The sequence below is a fragment of the Pelophylax lessonae genome (genome assembly GCF_965119305.1).
Source record: "Pelophylax lessonae genome assembly, chromosome: 1".
NCBI classification, from domain to species: Eukaryota; Metazoa; Chordata; class Amphibia; order Anura; family Ranidae; genus Pelophylax; species Pelophylax lessonae.
In genome coordinates this window covers 449,597,169-449,623,020 of record NC_138768.1, presented here as the reverse complement: position 1 = coordinate 449,623,020, position 25,852 = coordinate 449,597,169, and the positions used below count along the sequence as shown (strand labels likewise).

The following is a 25,852-nucleotide window of genomic DNA, read 5'->3' as shown; positions in this document are numbered from 1 at the left end:
TACCAGTGACATTACTGCAGTAATCAGTGCTATACATATGCACTGTTACTGTAAAAATGACACTGGCAGTGAAGAAGTTAACTGTATTGGAGAGGGAGGGGTTAAGTGTGTCCCTAGGGGCGTGATTCTAACTGTGATTGGACATGGCTACTGGTGTAAGAACAGAGATCAACGGTCCTACATAGTAGAACCGTGTCATCTCCATTCTTACACAGGGAAGAATGACAGGCGGCTTTGTTTACATCAGCCGCCTGCCTTTCTTCCGGTGTAACGGACGATCGCGAGTGCCCGGCGGACATCGGGTCTGCCGGGCACACGTGCGGGGGGGGGGGGTCCATGACCGCGCAGGAGTGGGAGTGCGCCTCCGGCGGTGCGCGCTCGCTCCCTAGAAGCCTCACAGGCTAGCGACGTAGTACTACGTCGCTTTGCCTGTGAGGGGCTGACCGCCGCAGTAAATAGTCGTGCGGCGGTCAGCAAGTGGTTAACTAGTATTGGTGGCGATCTGCAATTTTTTTTTTTTTGCAGGACTGCGACATTGTGGCGGACAGATCGGACTCCTGACTAACATTTTTGACACTTTTAGGGGTACCAGTGACATTACTACAGTAACCAGTGCTGTAAAAATGACACTGACCGGGAAGGGGTTAACTTTATTGGTGATCAAGGGGTTAAGTGTGTCTCTAGGGGCGTGATTCTAACTGTCAAGGGGCATGGCTAGTGAAGTAACCACAGAGACATGTGATTCTATATAGCAGGATCGCATAGTCTCTGTGCTTACTTCAGGGAGAATGACAGATAGCTGTGTTTACATCAGCCGTATGTCTTTCACCCTCTCCTGCGGGAGATCGCGAGTGGCCTGCGGCCATTGGAGCCACCGTTCACGTGTGCCGGCTCCCCAGGGAACGAGCGGGGGCAGCAGTGCGCCACCAGCGGCGTGCGCTCGCCCCCTACAGGTTTTGAGGGCGAGCGACGTAGGGCTACGTCGCTCTGCCTGTAAGCGGCTGAGTGCCGCAGTAAATAGACGTTAGGCGGTTGGCAAGTGGTTAAAGGTACCTTTAAAGTCCTCTATCTAGTTTGTTAGAAACAATTTTTGTACACATAGCCTTTTAGGCTCGGTTCACACATCTGCGATGGCAGACATCGCATGTGATTCGGAGTGCACTGCTCTGAAAATCACATGCAATGTCTATGTGATGCAAATTCAGCCATACAGACAGTATGGCTGAATTCGCATCTGATTCGGCACAAACACGCACAGGACCCTTTTTTGGGTCGGATCGCATGGTGGTTCACACCTATGAGATCCGATTCATGTCCGAATGTCAGATCGCACTGCGATATGTGAACTGATCTGGGGGTGTCATTAACTTTGAAATGACACCCCCCAGCGATACACATTTGGCAGTGTGAACTGCCTGTGCTGGTAATGCGATGCAGTAGATTCGCAGGGTTCCCGCATTGCATAAGTGAGAACTGGGACTTAGGATGTGTTACCGGACAGAAATCTGTCCTTTGTCACTTTGTCACCCTCTCGCAAAAAAAAAAAAAAAAAAATGTTTTCTTATTGTCAGAGATTGCATGCACTTTAAGAACAAGAAGCTATTTTTAAATGTCATTATACAATAAGCTAGGCCAGCGATGAGCACAGAAGGAGTTAACTGTCACATCCTATACAAGTGACTGGACACAGTGCTGTTACTAAGTTACTCTCCTTTCTTCCTCCTATTGGCTGGGAGCTGGCTGCCTGCAATGGCTGCTGATAGGTGCTTCACCCTCTGTGTTTCTCTCTGCACACACCTCTAGGAGGGTTGCACTCACATTCTGTATGGCAACAGCATGTAGGGGGGCAGGAGAAGGTTTACATCTTTAGGGGGGGTTGTAGATGGGAAACAACAAGCAAGTACCCAGGCTGCTGCCCTGAGCTGCACATGTTTTAATGTGGTTGTGGGTGCAGGATAAGAGAATTAGCCTCAGCAGCAGATTGCCACTGCAGGATTTGCTCTCTTTATCCATCACCAGCCAGATCCTTGTCTGCAAACAAATCACATTCAGGAGCACCAAAAATCGTGACAATAAATGAGGTAGGTGGACCCCTCACATATATATCTTTGATTATTTTCTTTTTTTGGGGGGGTAGGTGACTTTAACCTTCCAAGTCCCAGAGACAAGTGCAGGCTGATTGTGCTTATAGGAACTGTCCATGTATTAACCCAGTAATTGCTGAGCTGTCATGCATGTGACACTTGAAGCACTGACAGCTCAGTAAACATGCCATGAATGTATTCTGCATGCCTTGATCTGAATGATGCACAGAGGCTGCTGGATTACCTACAATACTGTATGTAACAAGATCCATGGGATTAAGTGGAGTCTTTTTTTATTTTTGGTCTTGGTATGAAAACAGAATATTGTGTGTCAATATTTACTAGATTTGATATTCTTTAGTAAATTGTTTATAGGTAATTCCCAAAATATTACCCTTGCATCCAGATAGGGTAGCCAATATAAGAATATAGGCTTTGATTTTGTAAATTAAGGCAGTCAATGGGTTAAAAACAGGCCAATGTGGATTTAACTGGTAGAATTGATAAAATATTCCTAAAAATTGGGTCTACTTTTAAATGTATTCATTTGAGATTTGCGCAGTTCTCACCCAGGAATCACACAATTTTTCCAGTTGAATCCAATTATAAAAAATGTGTGAATCTTAGGTGAAAATTTAGGTGAGCACATTTATAAACACACCCCATTTTTATGACTATTTAATATATTTTGCCAGTTAAATCTCATTAAATGCAGACTACCCAGTGCTGGCATCTGTGTAACAGGACATGCAGACCACCCCAGCTCTGTGCCCATAGGCAAGTGTATAGCAATTTATCCTGGCAGGGAAAGGTTAACTCTTTCTGGACTTGGATGCCTGTGTATCTTTATCCTTCATGCAATCTGTCCTGGCATGGAAAGTTTAACTGTTTCTGTTCTAGGGTTCCTGTGTACCTTCAGTCTTCATGCACTTTATCCTGGCAGGAAAAGGTTAACTCTTTCTGTACTGGGACACCTGTGTATCTTCAGTCTTCATGCAATTTATCCTGGCAGGAAAAGGTTAACTCTTTCTGTACTGGGACACCTGTGTACCTTCAGTCTTCATGCAATTTATCCTGGCAGGAAAAGGTTAACTCTGTCTGTACTTGGATGCCAGTGTATCTTTATTCTTCAGACAATCTATCCAGGCAGGGAAAGGTTAACTCTTTCTGTACTTGGATGCCTGTGTATCTTTATTCTTCATACAATCTATCCTGGCAGGGAAAGGTTAACTCTTTCTGTACTGGGACATCTGTGTACCTTCAGTCTTCATGCAATTTATCATGGCAGGGAAAGGTTAACTCTTTCTGTACTGGGATGCCTGCATACCTTCATTCTTCATGCAATCTATCCTGGCAACAAAGTTTAACTCTTTCTGTACTGGGGTGCCTGTGTACCTTCATTCTTCATGCAATCCATCCTGGCAGGAGAAGGTTAACTCTTTCTGTACTGGTGTACCTTCAGTCTTCATGCAATCTATTCTGGCATGTTTAAATTAACCCTTTCTTTACTTGGATTAGGTGCAAGTACTTTCTTCATGCAGTCTATCCAAGCAGAAATGTATATTTGGATGCCTGTGCAAGTGCATTCTTCATACAGTCTATCCAGGTTAACTCTTTCTGTATGTTTGGATACCTTTGCAAGTGCATTCTTCATGCATCACTTGCAGTCTGTCTGCAGGACTCTGCACATCCAGTGAAGTGATTTCGCTAATCCATTTGCTGTTTGCAGTCTAAAAATAAAGTGCATGTTTGTTTTATTCATGTACTGTACATTGCTGCAGACAGAGTGTGGGCTATGCTGGAGATGATGATTCACATACACAAATGCGTTCTGTTCTGACCTACTTATCTGACAAGAGGTGACACAGGGAGAATACTCTGCAGTTTGAAACACTTGGAAATTATTATTATTATTGTTTTTATTATTATAAAGGATTTATTTAGCAAATACATTTCTATGCAGATTTGTAATTATTGCGGTCATGAAAATTGTGCAGTTGATTTCCTATCTGGGTGTACTATGGCCATGTAACCTTAGAAAAAGGGTGAAAGTACAGTATGGATGCATTAGCTGCCTTTTGGTACTTGCAGAAAGGTTATTCGCTGGGTAAATGGACTGCAGTAATCTAGTATGCAAGCCAGCAGAGAAGTGTTCTGCAATACATTAGTAAGAAGGCATCTTGGGTTTGCTCTGCAGACTTCTGCCAAATACCCCAGGGATGGATTTTGCAGGTATCATGTGAACAAGTATGGTCAGGGAGTGTAGCTTCTGTAATAATAAGCTAGTAGCTATAAACCGCTAGAATGCAGACTGGAAGCAAGCAGCATCAGAAGCCTTCAGACTGAAGGTCTACAAAAGTCATTACAGGCCTGTTGTGTAGCAATTAGAAAGGGAGAAAAGACTTTGAAAAATGCACTGTAATCCTCTTGTGTGCCCCAGGTTAGCACTCCATACTGAACCCCAAATCTTTCTAATCCTTGTGCAGCAGATTACAAGGGCTCTCATCAAAGGGATTCATACTGGCAGGCTTTTATTCAGTAAGCATAAATATTCATTAATCTGTAGCCAATCAATGCAAACTTGCTACTTGGTTGGAAGGATTTGCTGGCCTTTGGTTAACAACACAGGGCAAAGAACAGCAGTGATTAGTTACCCATAGCGAGCAAGAAAATAATCCCTTTTAACCAATTAGTGTGCACGCTGACCGATCGCTGCTACTTTATCTTTGCACACATGGGGCATATTTATAAAGCAGTAAAGGTGACTATCAGCAAACATTCACTACAGGTGAACCTTCCTGGTTCATGTATTTTTAAAAACAGTATTGATTCACTGCCAGTGAATCACAGAAAAGCACTATCTTCACTGCTTTATAAATATGCCCCTTGTTTGCCTTTATTAACCACTTCTGGACTGGAAGATTTTCCCCCTTAATGACCAGTCCATATTTTGCGATTCAGCACTGCGTTACTTAAAGGACAATTGCGCAGTCGTGCGATGCTGTACTCTTAATAAAATTGATGTCCTTTTTTCCCCACATATAGAGCTTTCTTTTGGCGGTATTTGATCAGCGATTTGTATTTTTTGCGCTATAAACAAAAAAGAGCGAGAATTCTGAAAAAAAAAAAAAAAACAATATTTTTCACTTTCTGCTATATAACCTTCCCAAAAAAATTTTAAAAATCTTAATTTTTCAACATTTTAGGCCAATTTGTTTTCTGCTACATATTTTTGGTAAAAAAAATCGCAATAAGTGTATTTTGATTGGTTTGCGCAAAAGTTATTGTGTCTACTAACAAGATTTATGTCATTTTTATTGTTTTTTTTTTTTTACTAGTAATGGCGGCGATCTGTGATTTTTAGCGGGACTGCGACATTTCGGCGGACAGATCGGACTCCTAGCTGACATTTTTTACACTTTTGGGGGGACCAGTGACATTACTACAGTAATCAGTGCTAAAAATATGCACCGTTACTGTAATAATGACACTGGCAGGGAAGGGGTTAACACTGTGGGTGATCAAGGGGTTAAATGTGTACCTAACTGTATGGGAGTTGGGCTTTTGAAATAATCATAGAGACCTGTGATCCTATATAGAAGGATCACAGAAGCTCTGTGATCATTTCAGAGAGAAGAATGGTCTCCTGTGTTTACAACAGCTGACCGTTCTTCTCTCTCAGCGGGGAGCGATCGCGGGTGTCAGGCTGCAATTGGAGCCGCCTGCCCCGTGCACCAGAGTAAACACTGCCGGTGGCATACGCTCGCCCCCTATCTGCAGGCGTGCGACCGACATAGACCTACGCGTTTCGCACAGGAGGGCTGCCCTGCCGCACTAAATCGGCGGCGGGCTGCCCGAAGTGGTTAAGGCAGAACTAAACTCTCCTCCCCTTTACAGCCAAGGAAGCATGGGCGTCCGCAGAACTTTTTCCAGGGGGGCATAATTTTAAGTTCTGCCATGCTCTGCCCCTTTTCAACAATGTCATGAAGGGGAGGGGCTTATCACATAAAGCGCAGGCATTCAAAGGTTTGAGAAACCTGATGCAAAATCAAAGCTGACCCTCTCTGTTTTGGGTCCGTGCAGGTGGCGCATGCATGCATGTGACGTCAGTTTATGCTGTGACATCACGTGCCGTGCATCTGTGCACAGGGCCAAAAAGCCCATCAGTTTCCTTGCCCCAGGCTCCCCCTCTCCTTGAATGATAGCACTGGGGCCTGGGGCTGAGGACAGTGGTCCACTGATGTCAGTCACCGCACAAGCCGCGACTCGCGAGTAATTATTTTTAAAGGGGAAAAATAAGCTGCTGTTTACCAGTTTTCAGAGCCCGATCGCCTCTCACGTGACCCACTGTCTCTCTCCTCCTCCTCCTCCCCTCCCGACTGACATCGGTGGAGAATCCTCGGCCCCGCTCGCTGCAGGCAGCTGTCAGACAGGGAGAGGAGAGAGCTGCCGGGTCACGTGAGCGGCGATTGGCGCTCTGAAAACTGGTAAAGAACGGCTTGTTTTTTTTAAAACAAAGACACAGGGCCACGGCCACACAGGATCATTAAACAAACCAGACAGGATAGTATAAAGTGGCTTAACAACCACTTTAAAGGGAAAGTTTGCCCCCCCCCCCCCCCCCCAATGCGGACGCCCATGCAAGGAAGCTGGCATTTTAGCCTCTGTTTTATCTGCAGAGGCCATGGTGGCCATTTGATAACTTGACAGTTCGGTTGTGAGCACAAGCAACTGTGACAGTTATCCATCACAGCATGCCTTGAATGTAATTGTTTTGGGAATCAGCTTAATTAATGGGTTTAGTTCCAGTTTAATGCTGTCTGTTTTTTTACATGCTATGCTATGGGCTACAACTCATGGATTTATTGGCACCGACTGCCATCTAAACTTTATACTCTTTCACTGCAAGGTACAAGGGAAGGTGGTGCTTGGCTACTATTGGATACGTTATTGTGGATTTTTTCATTTTATACTAATAACTAGGGCTCTAGGCAGGGGCGTACCTACAGGGGTCGCAGAGGTCGCAATTGCGACCCGGCCCCATGCGCAGCCTCCCTGTAATAATTTAAAATTGCCGTATACGATGCAGACTGTCACTCAGACATCTGCTGTTTCCACATGTTGGATTTGTCTGAGAAAAAAATTGCTGACATATACTGTATAGGAAGCCATTCTGCACAAATAATAATATATGGCGGATGCAGGGCCAACAGTTGTGGCCGTGCAGTAAAAAAAGCAGAACACAGCAAAGTCCAACAAAGTATTCTTGTTAACTTAAAAGAGAATTTTGTGCATGTTCCTACCTAAGGTTCCTATTCTGAGAATGACATTCTTTAGGAAGAAGACCTTGATGTCTTGAACCCTACGTTTACACCTATGCGCTTTTTTCTGCGTTTTCTGTCTTTTCAGAAATGCACTGCAGTCCATTTAACATGGTTTTCCATGGTACACGCTCACATCTATGAATTTTTCAGCCGGTACTTTTTTGGAAAGGGTCAGGGACTATTTCCCCACAGCAGATTGTGTTTTGCATGTAATAGACTTCAATAGAGTCTCACCTGAAATGCAAGTGTTGTGTTTCTGATGCGTTTTTTAATGTGCTTTGTATTTTGTGTTTTTTTTTTTTTTTTCCTTTAAAAATACTGTATATAGCTGGTTGTTAAGGAGCGGGCCAGGGAAGCCAGCTGCCACATTAGTCGATAAGTCGTCAGCTGTCGGCGGGGTTCCCCGCTGACAGCTGAATGTAAAAAAAATAATTGCTGGTTAAAAAAATTAGTAATGGCATGGGAGTCCCTACCCCAAATCTATACCAGCCCCATCGGTCTGTTGTTTTTTTTTTTTTCTAAAGACCAAACATGTTATCCTTACCTCCTCTGTGCAGTTGCTTTTGCACAGAGTGGCCAGGATCCTCCTCTTCTCAGGTCCCTCTTTCCTGCTCCTGGCCCCTCCCTCCTGTTGAGTGCCCCCACAGCAAGCACTTTGCTATGGAGGCACCCGAGCTGAGCTGCAGCTCCGTGTATCCATTCAGACACGAAGTTGCCGTTCGACCAGCCCCCTCTCGCTCCTGATTGGCTGACTGACCTTGATTGACAGCCGCGGAAGCCAATTGAGCCACGGCTGTATCTCAGCCATTCAGGAGAGAGAGCCCTGAACGGCCGAGGGACTCGTGGACTTTGCTGGAGAGAGATGGGGGTTCAGGGAATTATTAGGGGCTGCTGGGGAGGATGCTACACCCAGAAGGTTAAGATAAAAAGCCTTCTGACTTTCCCAGTGTGACTGTCTATGGCACACAATGAAGGACATGCTGATATCCCACTACCCATTAGCAAATGCCTGTCTATGGTTAGTTTGGGTGTTAGGAATGAAGGAGATGCATTAGAAGAAGCCCATAAAGGTTGGAAAAAGTGTAAGGTCATGAATTTGTTACTGTAGCAGTATTGTGTGGACAGTATTATATCAATTGTAGCTGTGGGGGCCACATTAGTGCACATATGGTTTTATACAGTATAAACCAGCCTTTCTCAACCTTTTCAACACAGAGAAAACCTTGGAATAAATTTCTAGTCTCGGGGAACCCCTGCTAAAAATGAAAAATCTACAACTCATGACACATTAGTGTGACAGTCAGTGGGAAGAATGCTCCTTACTCTTCTCATCATTGGGAAGAATTACCCCCTTACAGAAAGCTAAAAGGAACGATGGTGGAAACCTATATGAGAGGAAGAAATTGCCCATTGCTTAAGGAACCCCTAGCATCCTCAGGAGGAACCCTGGTTGAGAAACCCTGGTATTGTAGGCATAGCTCCCAACTGTCCCTGATTTCGAGAGACCGTCCCTGATTTGGGACAAGGTCCCACTTTCCTCCTCATTTGTCCCTCATTTTGGTCTGATCTATATAGTTGTATATAAAATTCACTATTTATCTTTCAAAAATTTTTTTCCCAGTGCTAAACTTTTCATCCAGTTTTTAAATTGCTGCATTTGAAAATTTCAAAAGCCCATACATCGGCTTGGAGAAGTGGTTGTGGCGGGATGATATGCAGCTACAGGCATCATCCCGATACCGTTCTTTAGAGCCTATGGTCGGTTTTTACAAGATGACAGCCGATGCTTGGGACCCACTCAACCATTATCCCAGCGAGCAGGAGAGGATGTACTCTCCCCTTCCCACCACCTTGCCTGGCTCTGCCCATCAAGAGAGCCGAGCAACCAGCCGGCATGTCCGCCGGCTGGTTGGAGTCCCGAACAAAGCCAGATTCGGCTTTGAACGGGTCTCCAATTCATTAACCCGGAACGACAGCGTCCAATTTAAAAAACTGTCAGTATTCAAAAATGCAGATTTCGGCATTTTGAATACTTTGAAGTGCAGTGGAGGGGTCTATGGTCCCTCCATAAAGAGTACCTGTCACTGCCTATAAGAGCCCATTCAGACTAGCGCGACACGACTTTGGGGGGGTGACCTGTGAAGTCGCGTGCACCGCTGTGCACCGCTGTGCACCGTTGTGCACCGCGACTTCGGCGTGACTTGCAGAGACTTCACATAATGGAAGTCTATGCAAGTCGCTCCGAGGTCACCCCAAAGTAGTACAGGACCCTTTTTTCTAAGTTGGAGCGATTTGGGTTGCTCCTATTAGAACGGGTCCTGTACTACTCAATGGACCGCGACCGAGCGCGACTTGTCAGGCTGACAAGTCGCCTGACAAGTCGCCCTAGTCTGAATGGGCTCTTACTGTCACAAGGGATGTTTACATTCCTTGTGACAACAATAAAAGCGATCAGATTTTTTTTTTTTTTAAAAACAGTGTTAAAAATAAAAGAATAAATAGGGGAAAAAAAAGTTTTAGGTGCCCCCGTCGCCGTGAGCTTGTGCACGAAAAAAAATGCATACGTAAATCGCGTCCACAAATCAAAACGATGTTCAAACCACACATACATATGAGGTATCGCCATGATCGCCAGAGTGAGAGCAATAATTCTAAAAAAAGAACTCCTCTGTAACTCTAAACTGGTAACTGTTAACATTTTTTAAAGCGTCGCCTATAGAGATTTTTAAGTACCATAGTTTGTCGCTATTCCACGAGTGTGCGCAATTTCTAACCGTAACATGTTACGGCGTAACATCAGCTTTCACAATATATAAAAAACATTGGGCTAAGTGTCCATTCACACTACCGCGACTTGTCAGGCGACTTGTCAGCCTGACAAGTCGCAGTCCATTGTGTGCTACAGGAACCGTTCTAATAGGAGCGACACAATTCATTATATGAAGTCCGTGCAAGTCGCGCCAAAGTCGCGGTGCACGCGACTTCACAGGTCGCCCCCCAAGTCGTTCCGCGTTCGTGTGAACCGGCACTAACTTTACTGTTTCTTTTCTTTAAATGCAGTGAAATATATATTTTCCAAATAAATTGCGTTTGAAAGACCACTGTGCAAATACCGCATGACAAAAAATATTGCAACAACCACTATTTTATTCTCCAGAGTCTTTACTAAAAAATATATATATATTGTATATTATATATAATGTTTGGGGGTTCTATTTTCTACCTAAAAATACTGATTTTAACTTGTAAACAACAAGTGTCAGAAATAGGCCTGGTACTTAAGTGCTGGTTCACACTAGGCCGCTCCGACTTAGGGGGCGACCTGTGAAGTCGCGTGCAGCACGACTTTGGTGCGACTTGCACGGACTTCATAAAATGAATGTCTATGCAAGTCGCCTCCAGGTCGCCCAGAAGTAGTACAGGACCCTTTTTCTAAGTCGGAGCGACTTGTGTCGCTCCTATTAGAACGGGTCCTATACCGCACAATGGGAGCGTGACGGACCGCGACTTGTCAGGCTGACAAGTCGCGGTCCAAGTCGGACTAGTGTGGATGCGATCTAAGTGGTTATTGACCAGGCCATTTTTTGCAATACGGCACTGCGTAGCTTTAACTGCACGGTTGTTGGACGCTGTACCCAAATAAAATTGATGTCCTTTTTCCCACAAATAGAGCTTTCTTTTGGTGGTATTTGATCACCTCTGCGGTTTTTATTTTACGCACTATAAACAAAAAAAGAGTGACAGTTTTGGAAAAAAAAAAAAAAACCCAATATTTTTCACTTTCTGTAAAAAGTTCAATTTAATTTCATCAGTTTAGGCCAATATATATTCTGCTTCATGTTTTTTTAAAAAAAAAAAAAATCCCAAAAAGTGTATATTGATTGGTTTGCACAAAAGTTATCGCATCTACAAACTATGGGATAGGTTTATAGACTTTTTATTTTTATTTTTTTTATTGTTTTTATTAGTAATGGGGATTTTTAGCAGAACTACGACATTGCGGTGGACAAATCTGAAATTAAGGGACACTTTTTTTGGCCAGTGACACTGATACAGTGATCAGTGCTAAAAAAAAATACACCGTCACTGTATAAGTGACACTGGCAGGGAAGAGATTAACACCAGGGGGTGATCAAAGGGTTAAGTGTGCTTTCTAACTGTGTGGGGGATGGGCTGACTGCAGGAAGATAGAGATCTGTGTTCCTGATTAGTAGGAACACAAGATCTCTCTCTCTTCCTGTCGGATAGAATAACCGTCTGCCTTGTTTACCTAGGCAGACCGCCGTTCAGTCATTCCTCCAAACGATTGCGGGGGTCCAATCACAGGGGAAGCGCAGCTCCAGCAGTGCATGCCCTGCCCCAGAGCCGATAGAAAAATATCCTGTACTGCTACCTGATTTTGCACTTAAGGGCCGCCCTGTCGCAGTACATGTACTTGGGGCAGTCTTTAAGTGGTTAAAGATGCATTCTGATTTGTTGGTTTACTCTACTGTGTGTATTGCTGTTTATTATGATATAAGCATGCTAATTGTGTGTGTAGATATCTGTAAATGAAATCATTTGTATAGTGACAGTTGACGTGTAATATCAAGTGATATATCATTTCTCTCTGTTTCTACATAATTACGCAAGTAGGTCTCTGGAAAGTAGGTCAAAGCTGTGTCTGAAAGCACAGATTTGTATGTACGTGAATCATCACATCCAGTACAGCCTACTCCCTGGCAAGAAAAGAAGATCAGCCATAAATCTATTGGTCATTGAGGAATGTTTTGGCTCAAAATATAAAGACACGACCAGGGGCCTATCATGAAATCAGTGTGCAAGATCCAAAGTGGGCCCCCCTATGCAGCGTGAAAGGAAAAAAAAAGCCTTGTGCTTTGCGCACCACGGCAAAAGTGGGCGTGGTTTAAGTTGCTGCAAATATTGGGGCATGGCTTAAAGGGGAGTGGTTAAATAGAGTCTAAGGTAGTGATGGCGAACCTTGGCACCCCAGGTGTTTTGGAACTACATTTCCCATGATGCTCATGCACTCTGCAGTGTAGTTGAGCATCATGGGAAATGCTGTTCCAAAACATCTGGGGTGCCAAGGTTCACCATCACAGGTCTAAGGTGACTCGCATAGTTCAGAATGTGGTAATGTTAAATAGGGAGTATCTAGGTCCTGGTCCTGGTCCTGGTCCTGCTGTGCGAAGTTGCACACATGTTTCTTTAGTAGGAGAGAACCCCCCAGCTAGCCCAGGTGTATTGAGTGGCAGTGGAAGAACCTGGGTCCTGGCCCCACTTAGTGGAAGAGGGTGCCCTTACATCAGAGCCTGGTGGAGGGTGCCCCCTTGCATAAGAGCCTGGCGGAGGGTGCCCTTACAGCAGAGCCTGGCAAAGGGTGCTCTTACATCAGAACCTTGCTGAGGGTGCCCTTACATCAGAACCTGGCCGAGGGTGCCCCTACATCAGAGCCTGGCAAAGGGTGCCCTTACATCAGAGTCTAGCGGAGGGTGCCCCCTTAACCACTTGCCGTCTGCTTATGTTGACACTACTGCGGCAAAGTGGTCTGTTATCGTCTGACGACGTAGACCTACGTCACCAGACACTCCCCTTTCTCGCTCCCGCTGTATTCAGTCACAGCGGGAGTCGGGCCAGGGGAGGATCTTCCCTGATCGTCGGGGATCTAGTGTGGAGATCCGCCTGCTTGTGTAAACACAAGCGGGCGGATCTCCTAAGTGACAGGCAGGGTCAGATTGCAGGGTTCAGCATAGCTGAACCCTGGATCTGTCCTTGTGTCACACAGTCACCTCCCCTCACACACGTCAGTAAGCACCAGGCATACATTAACCCCTCCCTCTCCAATAAAATTAACCCCTTCCCTGCCAGTGTCATTTTTACAGTAACAGTGCATATATATAGCACTGATTACTGCAGTAATGTCACTGGTACCCCCAAAAGTGTCAAAAATGTCAGTCAAGGGTCCGATCTGTCCGCTGCAATGACGCAGTCCGGCAAATAAAATTGCAGATCACCGCCATTACTCGTTAAAAAAAAAACACCAAAAATGACAGAAATCTTTCCCTTAGTTAGTAAACGCAATAACTTTTGCGCAAACCAATCAAAATACGCTTATTGTGATTTTTTTTTTTTACCAAACATAGGTAGCAGAAAACAAATTGGCCAAAAAATTTAAAAAAATTAAATTTTTACATTTTTTTTTTTTGGGTGGAATTTCATATAAAAAATGTGAAATATATTGTTGTTTTTTCAAAATGTACAATCTTTTTTTGTTTATAGCGCAAAAAGTAAAAATCGCACAGGTGATCAAATACCACCAAAAGAAAGCTCTGTTTGTGGGGGAAAAAAGGACATAAATTTCGTTTGGGTATAGCGTCGCACGACCGCGCAATTGTCCATTAAATTCGCACAGCGCCGAATCGCAAAAAGTGGCCCAGACGTAAGACAGCAAAATCCTCTAGTGGTAAAGTGGTTAAATCAGAGCCTGGCAGAGGGTGCCCCCTTACATCAGAGCCTGGCGGAGGGTGCCCCCTTGCATCAGAGCCTGGCGGACTGTGCCCCCTTACATCAGAGCCTACTGGAGAGTGCCCCCTTACATTAGAGTTCAGTTGCACTAAGTACTAGCTGGGGAGAGAAGGGAGGTAGATGGGGAGAGTCTGGTGGTATTGTAGAGCTCACTTACCCGAGGCTCGTCTCTGCAGGCTCAGAAAGTGGCACGCATACAGCCAGATGGATCTGCCACCTGCAGTGCTTCAAATTTCCCACTCACGCCCCTTTCTCAAGCGCAGTACTATCCAGTGATTGGGGCAGACACAGAGGAGGAGCAAATCGATATCTCTCTCCTCTCCTGGAGAGAAGGGGTTAGTGTGCAGGCTTCAGTGGCTTGGCTTCAGGAGAAATCAACACAGCTTCACAGGCGCAGCTCAGCCCAGCCCAGCCCAGCCCCCTAGATTTGGCCATGAGCTGTCCCCGCTGCTCCAAAGGTGGGACAGTTTGGAAGTACTGTATGGGAAACTGATCCCTCTGCAGAGCAACCCAGCCGCCTGCATGCACATTGCATTTGTGTTACTCCATGTGTGCAGCGTGTGACAGGGCCGTCCTTGGAGACCCCTGTGCAATGCACACCCTGCACACATGGATTAAACACCACTGGACACGACTCATGAAATACAGATATATCCAATTTTGAGATTTCCTGCAACAGCATACAAATATTCTTTTGTCTTTAGTTAAAAAGCACATGTAAACCTACACTCACCGGCCACTTTATTAGGTACACCTGCTCAATTGCTTTGGTAACACAAGTTGCTAATCAGCCAATCACATGGCAGCAACCCAGTGCATTTAGGCATCTAGACGTGGTGAAGATGATTTGCTGAAGTTCAAACTGAGCATTAAAATGGGGAAGAAAGGCGATTTAGGTGACTGAACGTGGCCATGGTTGTTGGTGCCAGACCGGCTGGTCTGAGTATTTAAAAAACTGCTGATCTACTGAGATTTTCATGCAAAACCATCTCTAGGGTTTACAGAGACTGGTTTGAGATGATAGAAAGGCAACAGTAACTCAAATAACCACTCGTTACAATCAAGGTATGCAGAATACCATCTTTGAACGCACAACACATCAAACCTTAAAGCAGATGGACTATAGCAGCAGAAGACCACAGCGGTGCCACTCCTGTCAGCTAACAACAGGAATGTGAGGCTACCATCTAAACAGGCTCAACAAAATTGGACAATAGAAGAATGGAAAAATGTTGCCTGGTCTGATAAATCTCGATTTCAGCTGCGACATTCAGATGGTAGGGTCAGAATTTGGCATAAACAACATGAAAGCATGGACCCATCCTGCCTTTTATCAAATGTTAAGGCCAGTGGTGTAATGGTGTAGGGGATATTTCCTTGACACACTTTGGGCCCCTTAGTACCAATTGAGCATTGGCCATGCCCACGGCCTGCCTGAGTATTGTTGCTGACCATGTCCCTGCCTTTTGACTTCAGTATACCCATCTTCTGTTGGCTACTTCCAGCAGGATAATGCACCATGTCACAAAGCTTAAATCATCTCAAAGTGTTTTTTTGAAAATGACAATGAGTTCACTGTACTCCTATGGCCTCCACAGTCACCAGATCTCAATCCAATAGAGCACCTTTGGGAAGTGGTGGAAAGGGAAATTTGCATTATGGAACTGCATGATGTTATCATGTCAATATGGACCAAAATCTCGGAGAAATGTTACGAACACCTTGTTGAATCTATGCTACAAAGAATTAGGCCAAAGGGGGGTCCACGCGGTACTAGCAAGGTGTACCTGATAATAAAATGGCCGGTGAATGTATATTGTTGATCCTTTCAGTACGCACAGCCAGAATGCCAGTTCTTTTTTTAACGGTGGCAACCCTTACTGCACTGGCTTAAAGACAGGGAACTTTGACACCCTTCTAAGTGCTCCTGCGAATGCAGTACAAATGTACATGGCAACGCACATACAGCCGGAATCACTGCTGCATGCCCACTTCCTGCTCTTGACAGTGTCTCTGGCAAATTAAAATTAACTTGATTCATCAGGGGATGTGATGAATCACTGATGTTCAGATCTTCCCACAGCCCTTGCCCAGCAGAGAAGGCGATGGGACCACAGATAAAAGACTGAAAAATTGGGTATTTAATGTTTGTTTTTACATTTTTGTCCTGTTCCCACACTATGTTGGACTGTTTGCTGTGGCTTGACTTTACATTACTTTTATGAACATTGCAAAGAGCAATGATAATGTACAAACTACCATAAACCATTGTAGCACATTTTTTATTTCATCGGTTTGGAGCAGTTAAAGACAATGATTGCTAATATATTGTTATAGGTTAGTGCATTTTTACCCCGATCTTTGTTTGCATTGGTGTAAAGGGGGTTAGAGACATACAAGGGTGGTCAGTTGTGCAGGTAAAATAAGACTGCCCAGAAGCTTGACTACTGGCTACATGTTAACCAAATGGAGAACAGTTGATGACCCAGGAGCTAGAGTCTTTTGGTGCTGTTTATATTGGGTGGGGGGGCATTATTGATCAGACAAGGTTGTTTTCCAGCTCATCCAGTTGATTGTTGCCCTCAAAAGAATTTCAGTGGTACTTACTTGGATGTGAGCTATATATAAAGTATACATAAAGTGTCACAAATACATTTCCAAGAAAATCTCACAATCTGGACCAATATTTATTGTATATAAGGCTACCATTCTGAAATGCACTACTGAGTACATTTTATATCATCCCTGACTCTGAAAGCACTTATAATCTAATGTCCATTAGTCCAATGTCCACACTAGGACACATATTAATTACGCAGGTTCTGAGGCTAATATAATGCACATAGGGCACTAAAGCTGCATACACACTATACAACTTTTGTTGTTTAGTTTCCTTTATGCCCCGTACACACGTTCCCATAATCGTACGACAAAACTCGCTTTCGACCTGATCTCACGATAATCTGATCGTTAGTACACAGCTTTCGACAGCCGATCACGACAGTTGGTCCAACAAAATCCGAAGGGACAAACAGGAAAACTTCTGTTGTACGACATCTTCTAGAACGATAATCGTTTCGTCAGTACAGTATGCGTACGCTAAAAGTCGATCGACAAAGACCGCGCATGCTCAGAAACACTAAAATAGCCCCGAAAAGGCCTGGCTGCCATTGTTTTGTTTTGCACCATCTGATACATAGCTAAGCAACCAGGAAGCTTTTCCAGAATCGTACGATAAAAATCATACGGTTTGTACGCATTGTTGAATTCAATGTTAGTATCATGCAACAAAATGCGAACTATAAGTCGTCCGATTATCGTAACGTGTGTACGGGGCATTAGATTTACCTTCAACTATGTAGTGCAAGGGCCTGCCTGATTGCATACAAATTGAAAGTGTTTAGGTTTGACCTCACATTATATGGTTTTGGTAAATCTAAGGCTTCTTTCACACGGTCTTCTGCATTCTGTGGTCCGTTCTCTGCTCAGAGATGGGAGAATTGGGTATTTTTTTGTCTGGAGATTAAATCAGTGTCCCTATTACCAACATTAGCAGTGGCTAGTCCTGGTTCCCAGCATTCCACCACAAGATTTATATGCAATGAAACCATAATGCCCGAATATAAGGCCTGGATATCAACATAACATTAGGATATCCTACTCACAGTTAAAATTTTTAGGTCAATATTATTTATGTTTAGGCTTTGAAGTTTGAACACTTCATCAGTCTTGGTTATTAGGGCCAGTGCAATGGCCTTTTATTAAGCAAATACAAAAACTGACCCATAGGGGTTGATTTACTGGATTTACTAAAACTGGAGAGTGTGAAATCTGGTGCAGTTCTGCAAGAAACCAATCAGCTTCCAGGTTTTCTTTGTCAAAGCTCACTTGAACAAGCTGAAGTTAGCTGATTGGCTACCATGCACAGCTGCACCAGATTTTGCACTCCCCAGTTTAATGCTCCATTCACACCTGACCGTATTGTTTTCAGGCGTTTGTTAGGGCTTTTTTTTCAGGCTTTTTTGGGCTTTTTTTCAGGCGTTTTTTCTGGCTTTTTTCAGGTGTTTTTTGCAGGTGTTTGGAGGAAGGCATTGACATCTATTAACCACTTGCCGACTGCCTAGCGTAGATCTACGTCGGCAGTCAGCCCCTCACAGGCAAAACGACGTAGGTCTACGTCGCTAGCCTGTGAGGCTCTGGGGAGCGAGCGCGTTGCCAGAGGCGCGCTCCCGCTCCCGCTCGCTCACTGACCCCCCCCCTGCGCATGTGCCCGGCGGACCCGATGTCCACCGGGCACTCACGATCGTCCGTTAGAGCGGGAGAAAGGCAGGCGGCTAATGTAAACACAGCCGCCTGTCATTCTCCCCTATGTAAGAATGAAGATCATACGGTTCTACTATGTAGGACCGTTGATCTCTGTTCTTACACAAGTAGCCACATCCAATCACAGTTAGAAACACATCCCTAGGGACACACTTAACCCCTCCCTCCTCAAATAAAGTTAGCCCCTTCCCTCCCAGTGTCATTTTTACAGTAACAGTGCATATGTATAGCACTGATTACTGTAGTAATGTCACTGGTAACCCCAAAAGTGTAAAAAATGTCAGTCAAGGGTCCGATCTGTCCGCCGCAATGTCGCAGTCCGACAAAAAATATTGCAGATCGCTGCCATTACTCGTTAAAAAAAAACCAACAAAAATGACAAAAATCTTTCCCTTAGTTAGTAAACGCAATAACTTTTGCACAAACCAATCAAAATACGCTTTTTGCTATTTTTTTTTTTTTTTTAACCAAACATATGTAGCATAAAACAAATTGGCCTAAAATGTTAAAAAAATTAGATTTTTACATTTTCTTGGGGGGAATTTAATATAAAAAAATGTGAAAAATATTGTTATTTTTGCAAAATTGTCGCTATTTTTTTGTTTATAGCGCATGATCAAAAAATCGCACAGGTGATCAAATACCACCAAAAGAAAGCTCTGTTTGTGGGAAAAGAAAGGACGTGAAATTCGTTTAGGTACAGCATCGCACGACCGCGCAATTGTACGTTAAAGCAACGCAGTGCAGAATCGCAAAATAGGCCCTGGTCAGGAAGGGGGTAAAATCTTCCGGGGCTTAAGTGGTTAAAAACACTTGTAATCTGCCAAAAAAGGAGCTCATGTACTTTTTTGAGCTTCTGGCGACAAACCACTCATAGAACGCTCAGGGCAGGGGCCATTGAAATGAATAGGATTTTGCTTGTTGGGCGTTTTGAGACTTTAGAGATGAGTGTTTTACAAGCGATAGATGTGAATAGGGCTTTAGTAATTCAACCCCATAGTGACTAATCTCATACCCACTGCTAAGAATAGGGAATTAGGGGCAGCTTCTAACGATTTGTGTAAAATACTAACCAAATTATAATATGCAATTGCTTATTTGCACCATATGATAAAAGCCATGTAAGTCTAATGGTTAGTATATGATATATGTAAGGGTAAAATTTAAAATGGCACCGTTAAAGATGCGCTTTTCAATCAATGGTTAAATGTTTCTGATGCTAATATTAAGTAGGTCACGAGAAAGAACTGTTCAGGCCAAGTGGTCCTCATCCTGGAAACTGGAGCTATACATGCTGCATTCTATCACCATGGCAACGCCATTTCTGTAACAGCACCCTTCCACAAGTGTTATTGAAGTAGCTTGGCAGGGCTATAATAAAGAGCTTTGATCTGCTGATGCGTCTTAAATGGTGAATGTGAACAAATACAGCTAGTTAAGCATAAATGTTACAAGCTTTATTCGTGATCTTTCTAGCAATATTCTTTGTCACGATGACAGTGGCAATTATTGTTAAAAGCTCCACTCTGGACAAAAGTTGTTTTTTTCCATCCAGCCATCCTTACCTCCCACCCACCCTTGACACATACTACTAGGTTTTTTCCCCCTTACCTTGTGAAGCCAGCTATACCCACCTAATTCCCCCCTCCAGGTCCCTCGTTGCCACAGATTCTGAATCCAGGGGTGCTATGGAGCCCAAGACGTCTGCTTCCCTCGCTCCCCTCGGTTGATGTCAGTGTTCTTCAGGATCTTGTGGGAACCCCAGCTGATGGACCTGTAATAGGAGATGTCCACATCATACAGAGGTGTACATCTGAAGACGGACCCAAGCAGGAAGTAAACCGAAGAGGAGAAGATTTGGGGCTGCGGTTTCTAGTGACTGCGGCTTACAGTGGTGCTAAAGATGAACAAAAATTGCAAACAGGCAGGCTCTTTTTGTGGAAGAGATGTGATGTCTCTTCCGCAATAAAATAACCCTACCTGCCTGTTCACAATCCCTTGTAGAAGGTACACTGAGATTGGCATGTGCAGCTCAGTTTACACATAGTACCTGTGTGCCTGGATGACGGCATTCCTGCACATGTAAAATGCATTAAGATAAAACAACCTTCTGCCTTTAGAACCCCTTTTAATCTGTCCACCAGCTATTTCCAAATCAAGCTTACAAGTATAGTTCTTGCAAACAAATGTGGTCAACAGAGGATCATAGGATCGATCACATAACGATGTGTTTAATGGGGTATCATAAAACAGATATGTCATACCGTAGATGGCATGAGACACTGGGACCTACAGAGAAAGGGACATCCCATAGCACTAAGTATTTAGGCAAAGGATACACCATTGCAACACTCCCAATTACACAAACCATGAAGTATTTAGAGACGGAAAATAAATGGTTAGGTCCGTATTTTTTTTTTTTTATTACTTTTTCTTTACACTGGCCCTAAATCTTCTGTTCAGGTAAAATGAAAAACAGAAAAATCATCACAGGGGACATAACTTACACTTAGTATGAAGTGCCCAGGAATGGGGCATTTGGCAGGAATAGGTGAGCATATTTGGGCTATCTGACAAGTGCTCCTGACAGCCCCTAAGCTATATTAACCCCTGTCACACTGGAAGATTGCGGTGGTGGGGGTTTAGAACAGAGTACGATTTCTACTGAAAGCGGAAAAATCAACTCAGGGGGACACATCATGTTAACTGTAAGTTATATCCCTTGTGCTGATTTTCCTGTTTGTAGTTTTAGCTAAACTAGTTTTTAAAATTAATACACACAATAATCAAGAGACTGGATTAATAGGTTTAGTAAAAAATAACAATTTTGGTATTTAAAGAGTGCATTTTTTTTTCATGGAGGTTTTTTTTTCACTACTGCTACAGTAACCATCACTGTCTTTTGAATCCCATTGCGAGTGCCAACCTGTCTTGAACCATTAACCAGATGGAGACAGAAAATGCAGTTAAAAATCACACCAATAGCAAAAAATAACACAGTTCAGAAACGTAGTCAAAAACTGAAGCCAGGGTTTGGATGCCAGAAGTCAGCGTAGTAAGGAGCAACAACAGAAGCAGGTGTAGGAAGAGAAGTGAGCCAGGCTAAGACATACACAGGAACACACTGGAGATCATAGACCATGCAAGGGCATGGGAGAAATGGGCAAAGCTGTTAAAATAGCCAAAATGGGCTGGCTGTAGGCTGGACTAATGAGTCGGGTAATAGTAACAAAGTGAGCCACTGTGGAAACAGCGAGTGGCTGGTAATTAACCGACAGCTGAGCAGCCTCTGTGCACTTTAAGAAAAGAGCTGTTTATAAATAGCAGGAGCCTAGCCCTGACACAACTCTGCTGCATAGTAAACATAGAAGGTCACTGCATTTTTCTCAGTGAATGCAAAGCGTTCTCTGATTGGACGAGATAGTAATGTCTCTGTCCCACCTGTCTACCTTGTCCAATCAGAGAAAGCTTTGCATTAATTGAGGAAAATGCAGGCTGTTCTCTGAATGGCTTCCATACTGAACTAGCTCAGCAGGGGACCTGAAAGACCAAGAAGATCAATTTAGTAGCAGCAGCCTAAATTCTCCGCTTCAATAAGGATCAGTCATGTATGGAATATGATATCAAAAAGATTGTGTTCGATAGGACACATATACAAAAGATACCTATGACACTGGTCCAAAAAAGGGATAGAAATAAGAAATAGAATCAGTAAGAAACAAAGTAAAATATAGAACCTGGATCTCTAGGGGATGGTCCAGGCTGTAAAGATGCAAGAAAAGAGATAATTGAGAGAAGGAAAAAAAAAAACTGAGGGCTGGAGGGGACTTTAATGGTATAGTATCACAGACTCCTAACACCCAATATATAAAAAATACAAAATTTTATTGATGAATACACATACCCTACAGATGCAAACAAACATATAAGACACATAATAAAATGATAATGAAGTAACAGAAAATTCAACAGATATTCTTGTTGTTACATATTACTAGGTGGGCCAGAATGGCTAACACCTAATACCAGCGCCCGACATGTTTCGCTATATGCTTCTTAAGGGGCAAGTGGTAAATAAGAAAATCCTGCGTTTTCTAAAATGAATTACAGAATGTATTGGTTATTAGACAACAGACATATTACATAACAGTTCCGCAAAATGAATCACCCGTGCCGGCAGTGCACTCACCCATACACAGCAAACACCTATAGCCTAGATGGAAAGGGCATGCAATACATAGATGTATGGAATGGAATATGTATGGAATATGTATACTTACATTGGTTCATAGGGAACTAATGTAACTTTGCCAAAAAAAAAAATGCCTTTAAATTATTTTAATGGAAACCTGAACCGTTTAGACATTTGCTCTTACTTTCTATAGCTCAGCCCACCCTCTTCCCCTCTATGCATTAACAGGTGGGCTAGTTTAAAACAGTAAACACTGTGTCCCACCATTGCCACTCTTGCCTTGCTGTTGTGGGTACATAACTGCATGCATCTTTTGGTAAATAGAACCTGTGCCATGTTGCAAACAGCATGGGTTAAGGGAAACGTTCTAGAGGAGACACTTCTAAATGAAAACTATTTTATCTGCCAAGATATCAGTACCCACTTGTCATGGAGTCTGTTGCTTAATAGATTTGAATTGCAAATTAGCAAGAACTGAACACTGTGTATTGAGGAGGTGGTGGGAGCTTTTTGTTCAAATAATGAAAAGCATGTATTTCGAATGTATTAAAAAGGGAGTTATTAGTTAAAAATATTAATTACTATAATTTAAATAATGATAATGACAACAATTTCATAAATCTAGTTAAAATGTTATTTATTCTCATTCTTGCTCTTTCTCCTTTCTCTTTTCTTCTTCCCATTCTCTTTCTCCCTCTCTCATTTTCTTCCTTTCTGGTTCTTACACCTTTTTCTCTCTCTTCTTCATCTCTGCATTCACAACAATTTCACCAAAAATGACATGCGGGGGGGCTAACTATGTAAAGTGTGAAAAAAATATTGAAAGTTTAAAAATGCCAAAAGGTTCACCACCTTGACCTTAACTTCATGCAAGTAAGACCCCCAGGCATCAGTACATATGTAAAGTAGAGGTGGGATGAGATGTATGTTGCTTGGCTGGTCACATTCTTTATGACTTTTGTGATATAAGAAATTCCCTTTAAGAGAGTTGTTTTTGGAGAGGAAGACAGGGAGAGCATCTTCTGGGAGCCAGTAGCTAGCCATGCTACTGGGATAAAGAACTGTGCAGAAGTGGAAGAAGGGCTGGGTGAGTGCAGTGAGTCTATACACCCAACATCTTGAAACTAGGTGCTGCTTGGCTTGCTCTCTTTTCTCCACCAGTGTCTGGCTACTGATCATTGGAACAGAGGGCCATGGGACCATAAACTGAGTTGGATAGGAGGACTGGAGAGGAGGGGAGAGAGGGGTGAGCCGAAGACTGAGAGGAGGACTGTTTGACTGTGACCCGGGCACACACAGATGGCACTTTCACTATTAAAGGACCTGCCTCTTCCCAGAGCACACACAATTTACAGCTTAAATGAATGATGAAATAGCTACAGTCCGGCAGTTCACTGGGTGCAAATTGTAATCGCATGCAGCCAATCAGAAAAATCTGGTAGTGCCATGTGACAATTCTAGAATTTTGCTGATTGACTGCAGCTTCAAAGCGTCTAAATGTCTATAGGTTTTGTTTACAGATTCAACTCAGTGAACAGCGTGGGCATGGCTGTTTCATTAATTTAAGCTGTAATTTCTCACAGTAAATGATGGGTGTTCTTGCCATTTCGGCCTGGTCTTGTAGAACCCATGATGTAGTATGCTGTCCTTCATTCTACTATAGAAACCAGTTAGCTCTGGTTTTGGTTGCAGCTCTCTGCACACCCTTCTTTTCCTATTTACTATGAAATCTTGGAAACCCCATGGCTTTTACAGTCTGCGTATTCCTCTCAAAGTCTTTTCAGCTCCTCAAAGTCTGCAGATGTCTTTGACCATTACTTTTTGTCTTGCACAGTGTGACTTCTATTGTGCCTTGTTATATAAATTGTTTACTGCCGGCTCCAAATGACTGCCTATTTCAACTAATAGTTTACTAATTTGATCTTAGCAGACAACAAGCAAATGTAAAACGACTGATGATGAACCGATTCATTTAGGCATGAACCAAACTTGAACCTACAATTTGCATTGCATTGACACATATAATGTACATCATTATAGTGCAGGTCTTGATTCGTCCTCGGGTCCTTTTGCCTTTTTTTCTTCTTCTTTCATTCCTTTTACCTATCTTCTCTTCTTTTTCGTTCTTTAATAGATCTTGATCTTGAGCATGAAATGAACATAAGGAACACATAGTGTTCAACAATAAAATGTTCAAAAATAAAAGGGTGGGACTTTGTATGAGGTGTGGCCAGTTGACACATGTTGTTCTAATGGTAGTACATATACATTTGAAGGTAAGCATTAAAAAGGCATTAAAAAGGCATATGCCTTTTTTATGCTTACCTGCAAATGTATATGTACTACCATTAGAACATCATGTGTCAACTGGCCACACCTCATACAAAGTCCCACCCTTTTATTTTTGAACATTTTATTGTTGAACACTATGTGTTCCTTTTGTTCATTTCATGCTCATGATTAATAGGGATGGAGACTCTTTGGCACGAGTCTCATTCAAAGTCCCATTTCCCTCATCTTTTCCTTTTTCCGCATCCCCTTTCCCTCCCCGTTTTTCCTTATTCCCATTTAATATATAGAACTTGATCTTGTTTGACTGCTGAGTTATCTGCACCCTTATAAGTTACATGATTTATAATTCCATGGCATTGCTTTGCTTTTTAAACAGGGGTATTGTTAACTAGGACATGTATGTGCTTCTCATGCAACTTTATCACTCTTTAATATGCTTAGTGTATGCTGATGAGACCCTTGCCTGTCTTTAATTTGTAAATTCATTTTGAAACAGTTTAAAAGTAACCAGCCCTGGATAACAACTCAACAGGAGTTTCAGTCTTTCCCCACTCTATCCAAAGATGGGGTGGAGAAGGAAACTGATCAGTAATGGCAGCATCAATATTTCACTCATGACAGGATTACTTTAACTAGGAAATCATTTGGAATTCATGTGAGTTGTTTAATACTGTTGTATATATAGTATCTAAGGAAATTCATAATTTTATTAATTTTGCTGTTTGAAATTTTATAGGACACATCATGTTGACCAGCATAGCAGAACGTATAATGTACTGCCTGACAGGCAAAACACCAAATTCTGTAGGTCCAGCAGATATATCAGAAACTGGCGACGGTTACGATTTTCTGGAGGTGAAGCCAGGTCGTGTTTTACGAGTACGACACATCTTGCCTTCTCGCCCTGGAGGTGGAGAGATAGAGGAAGTAGAAGAATTGAAAAACTCAGGAAAAGGCCTAATTCACTGCAAGAGGAAGATAACTGTCTATCGTAATGGTCAGCTAGTGATAGAAAATTCTTGGTGCCACCCTTCGTTCTGAAATCTTACATTGCCGCAATGGGAACACAGAGCAGGCTGGAACATTGGAGGTGGAACTTTTCAGATTACACT

General features: G+C 43.0%; 1 protein-coding gene across 1 annotated transcript in view; it reads left to right on the top strand.

Moving 5' to 3' along the window:
- The first annotated feature begins 1,796 nt into the window (after positions 1 to 1,796).
- Positions 1,797 to 25,852, top strand: part of ABHD8 (abhydrolase domain containing 8) — a 42,291-nt gene continuing 18,235 nt past the window's right edge. Inside the window, 3 exon segments of the mRNA XM_082243312.1 lie at positions 1,797 to 2,081; positions 25,477 to 25,757; positions 25,759 to 25,842. Of these exon segments, the coding sequence (XP_082099438.1) occupies positions 25,485 to 25,757; positions 25,759 to 25,842 (357 nt within the window). The 5' untranslated portion in view covers positions 1,797 to 2,081; positions 25,477 to 25,484.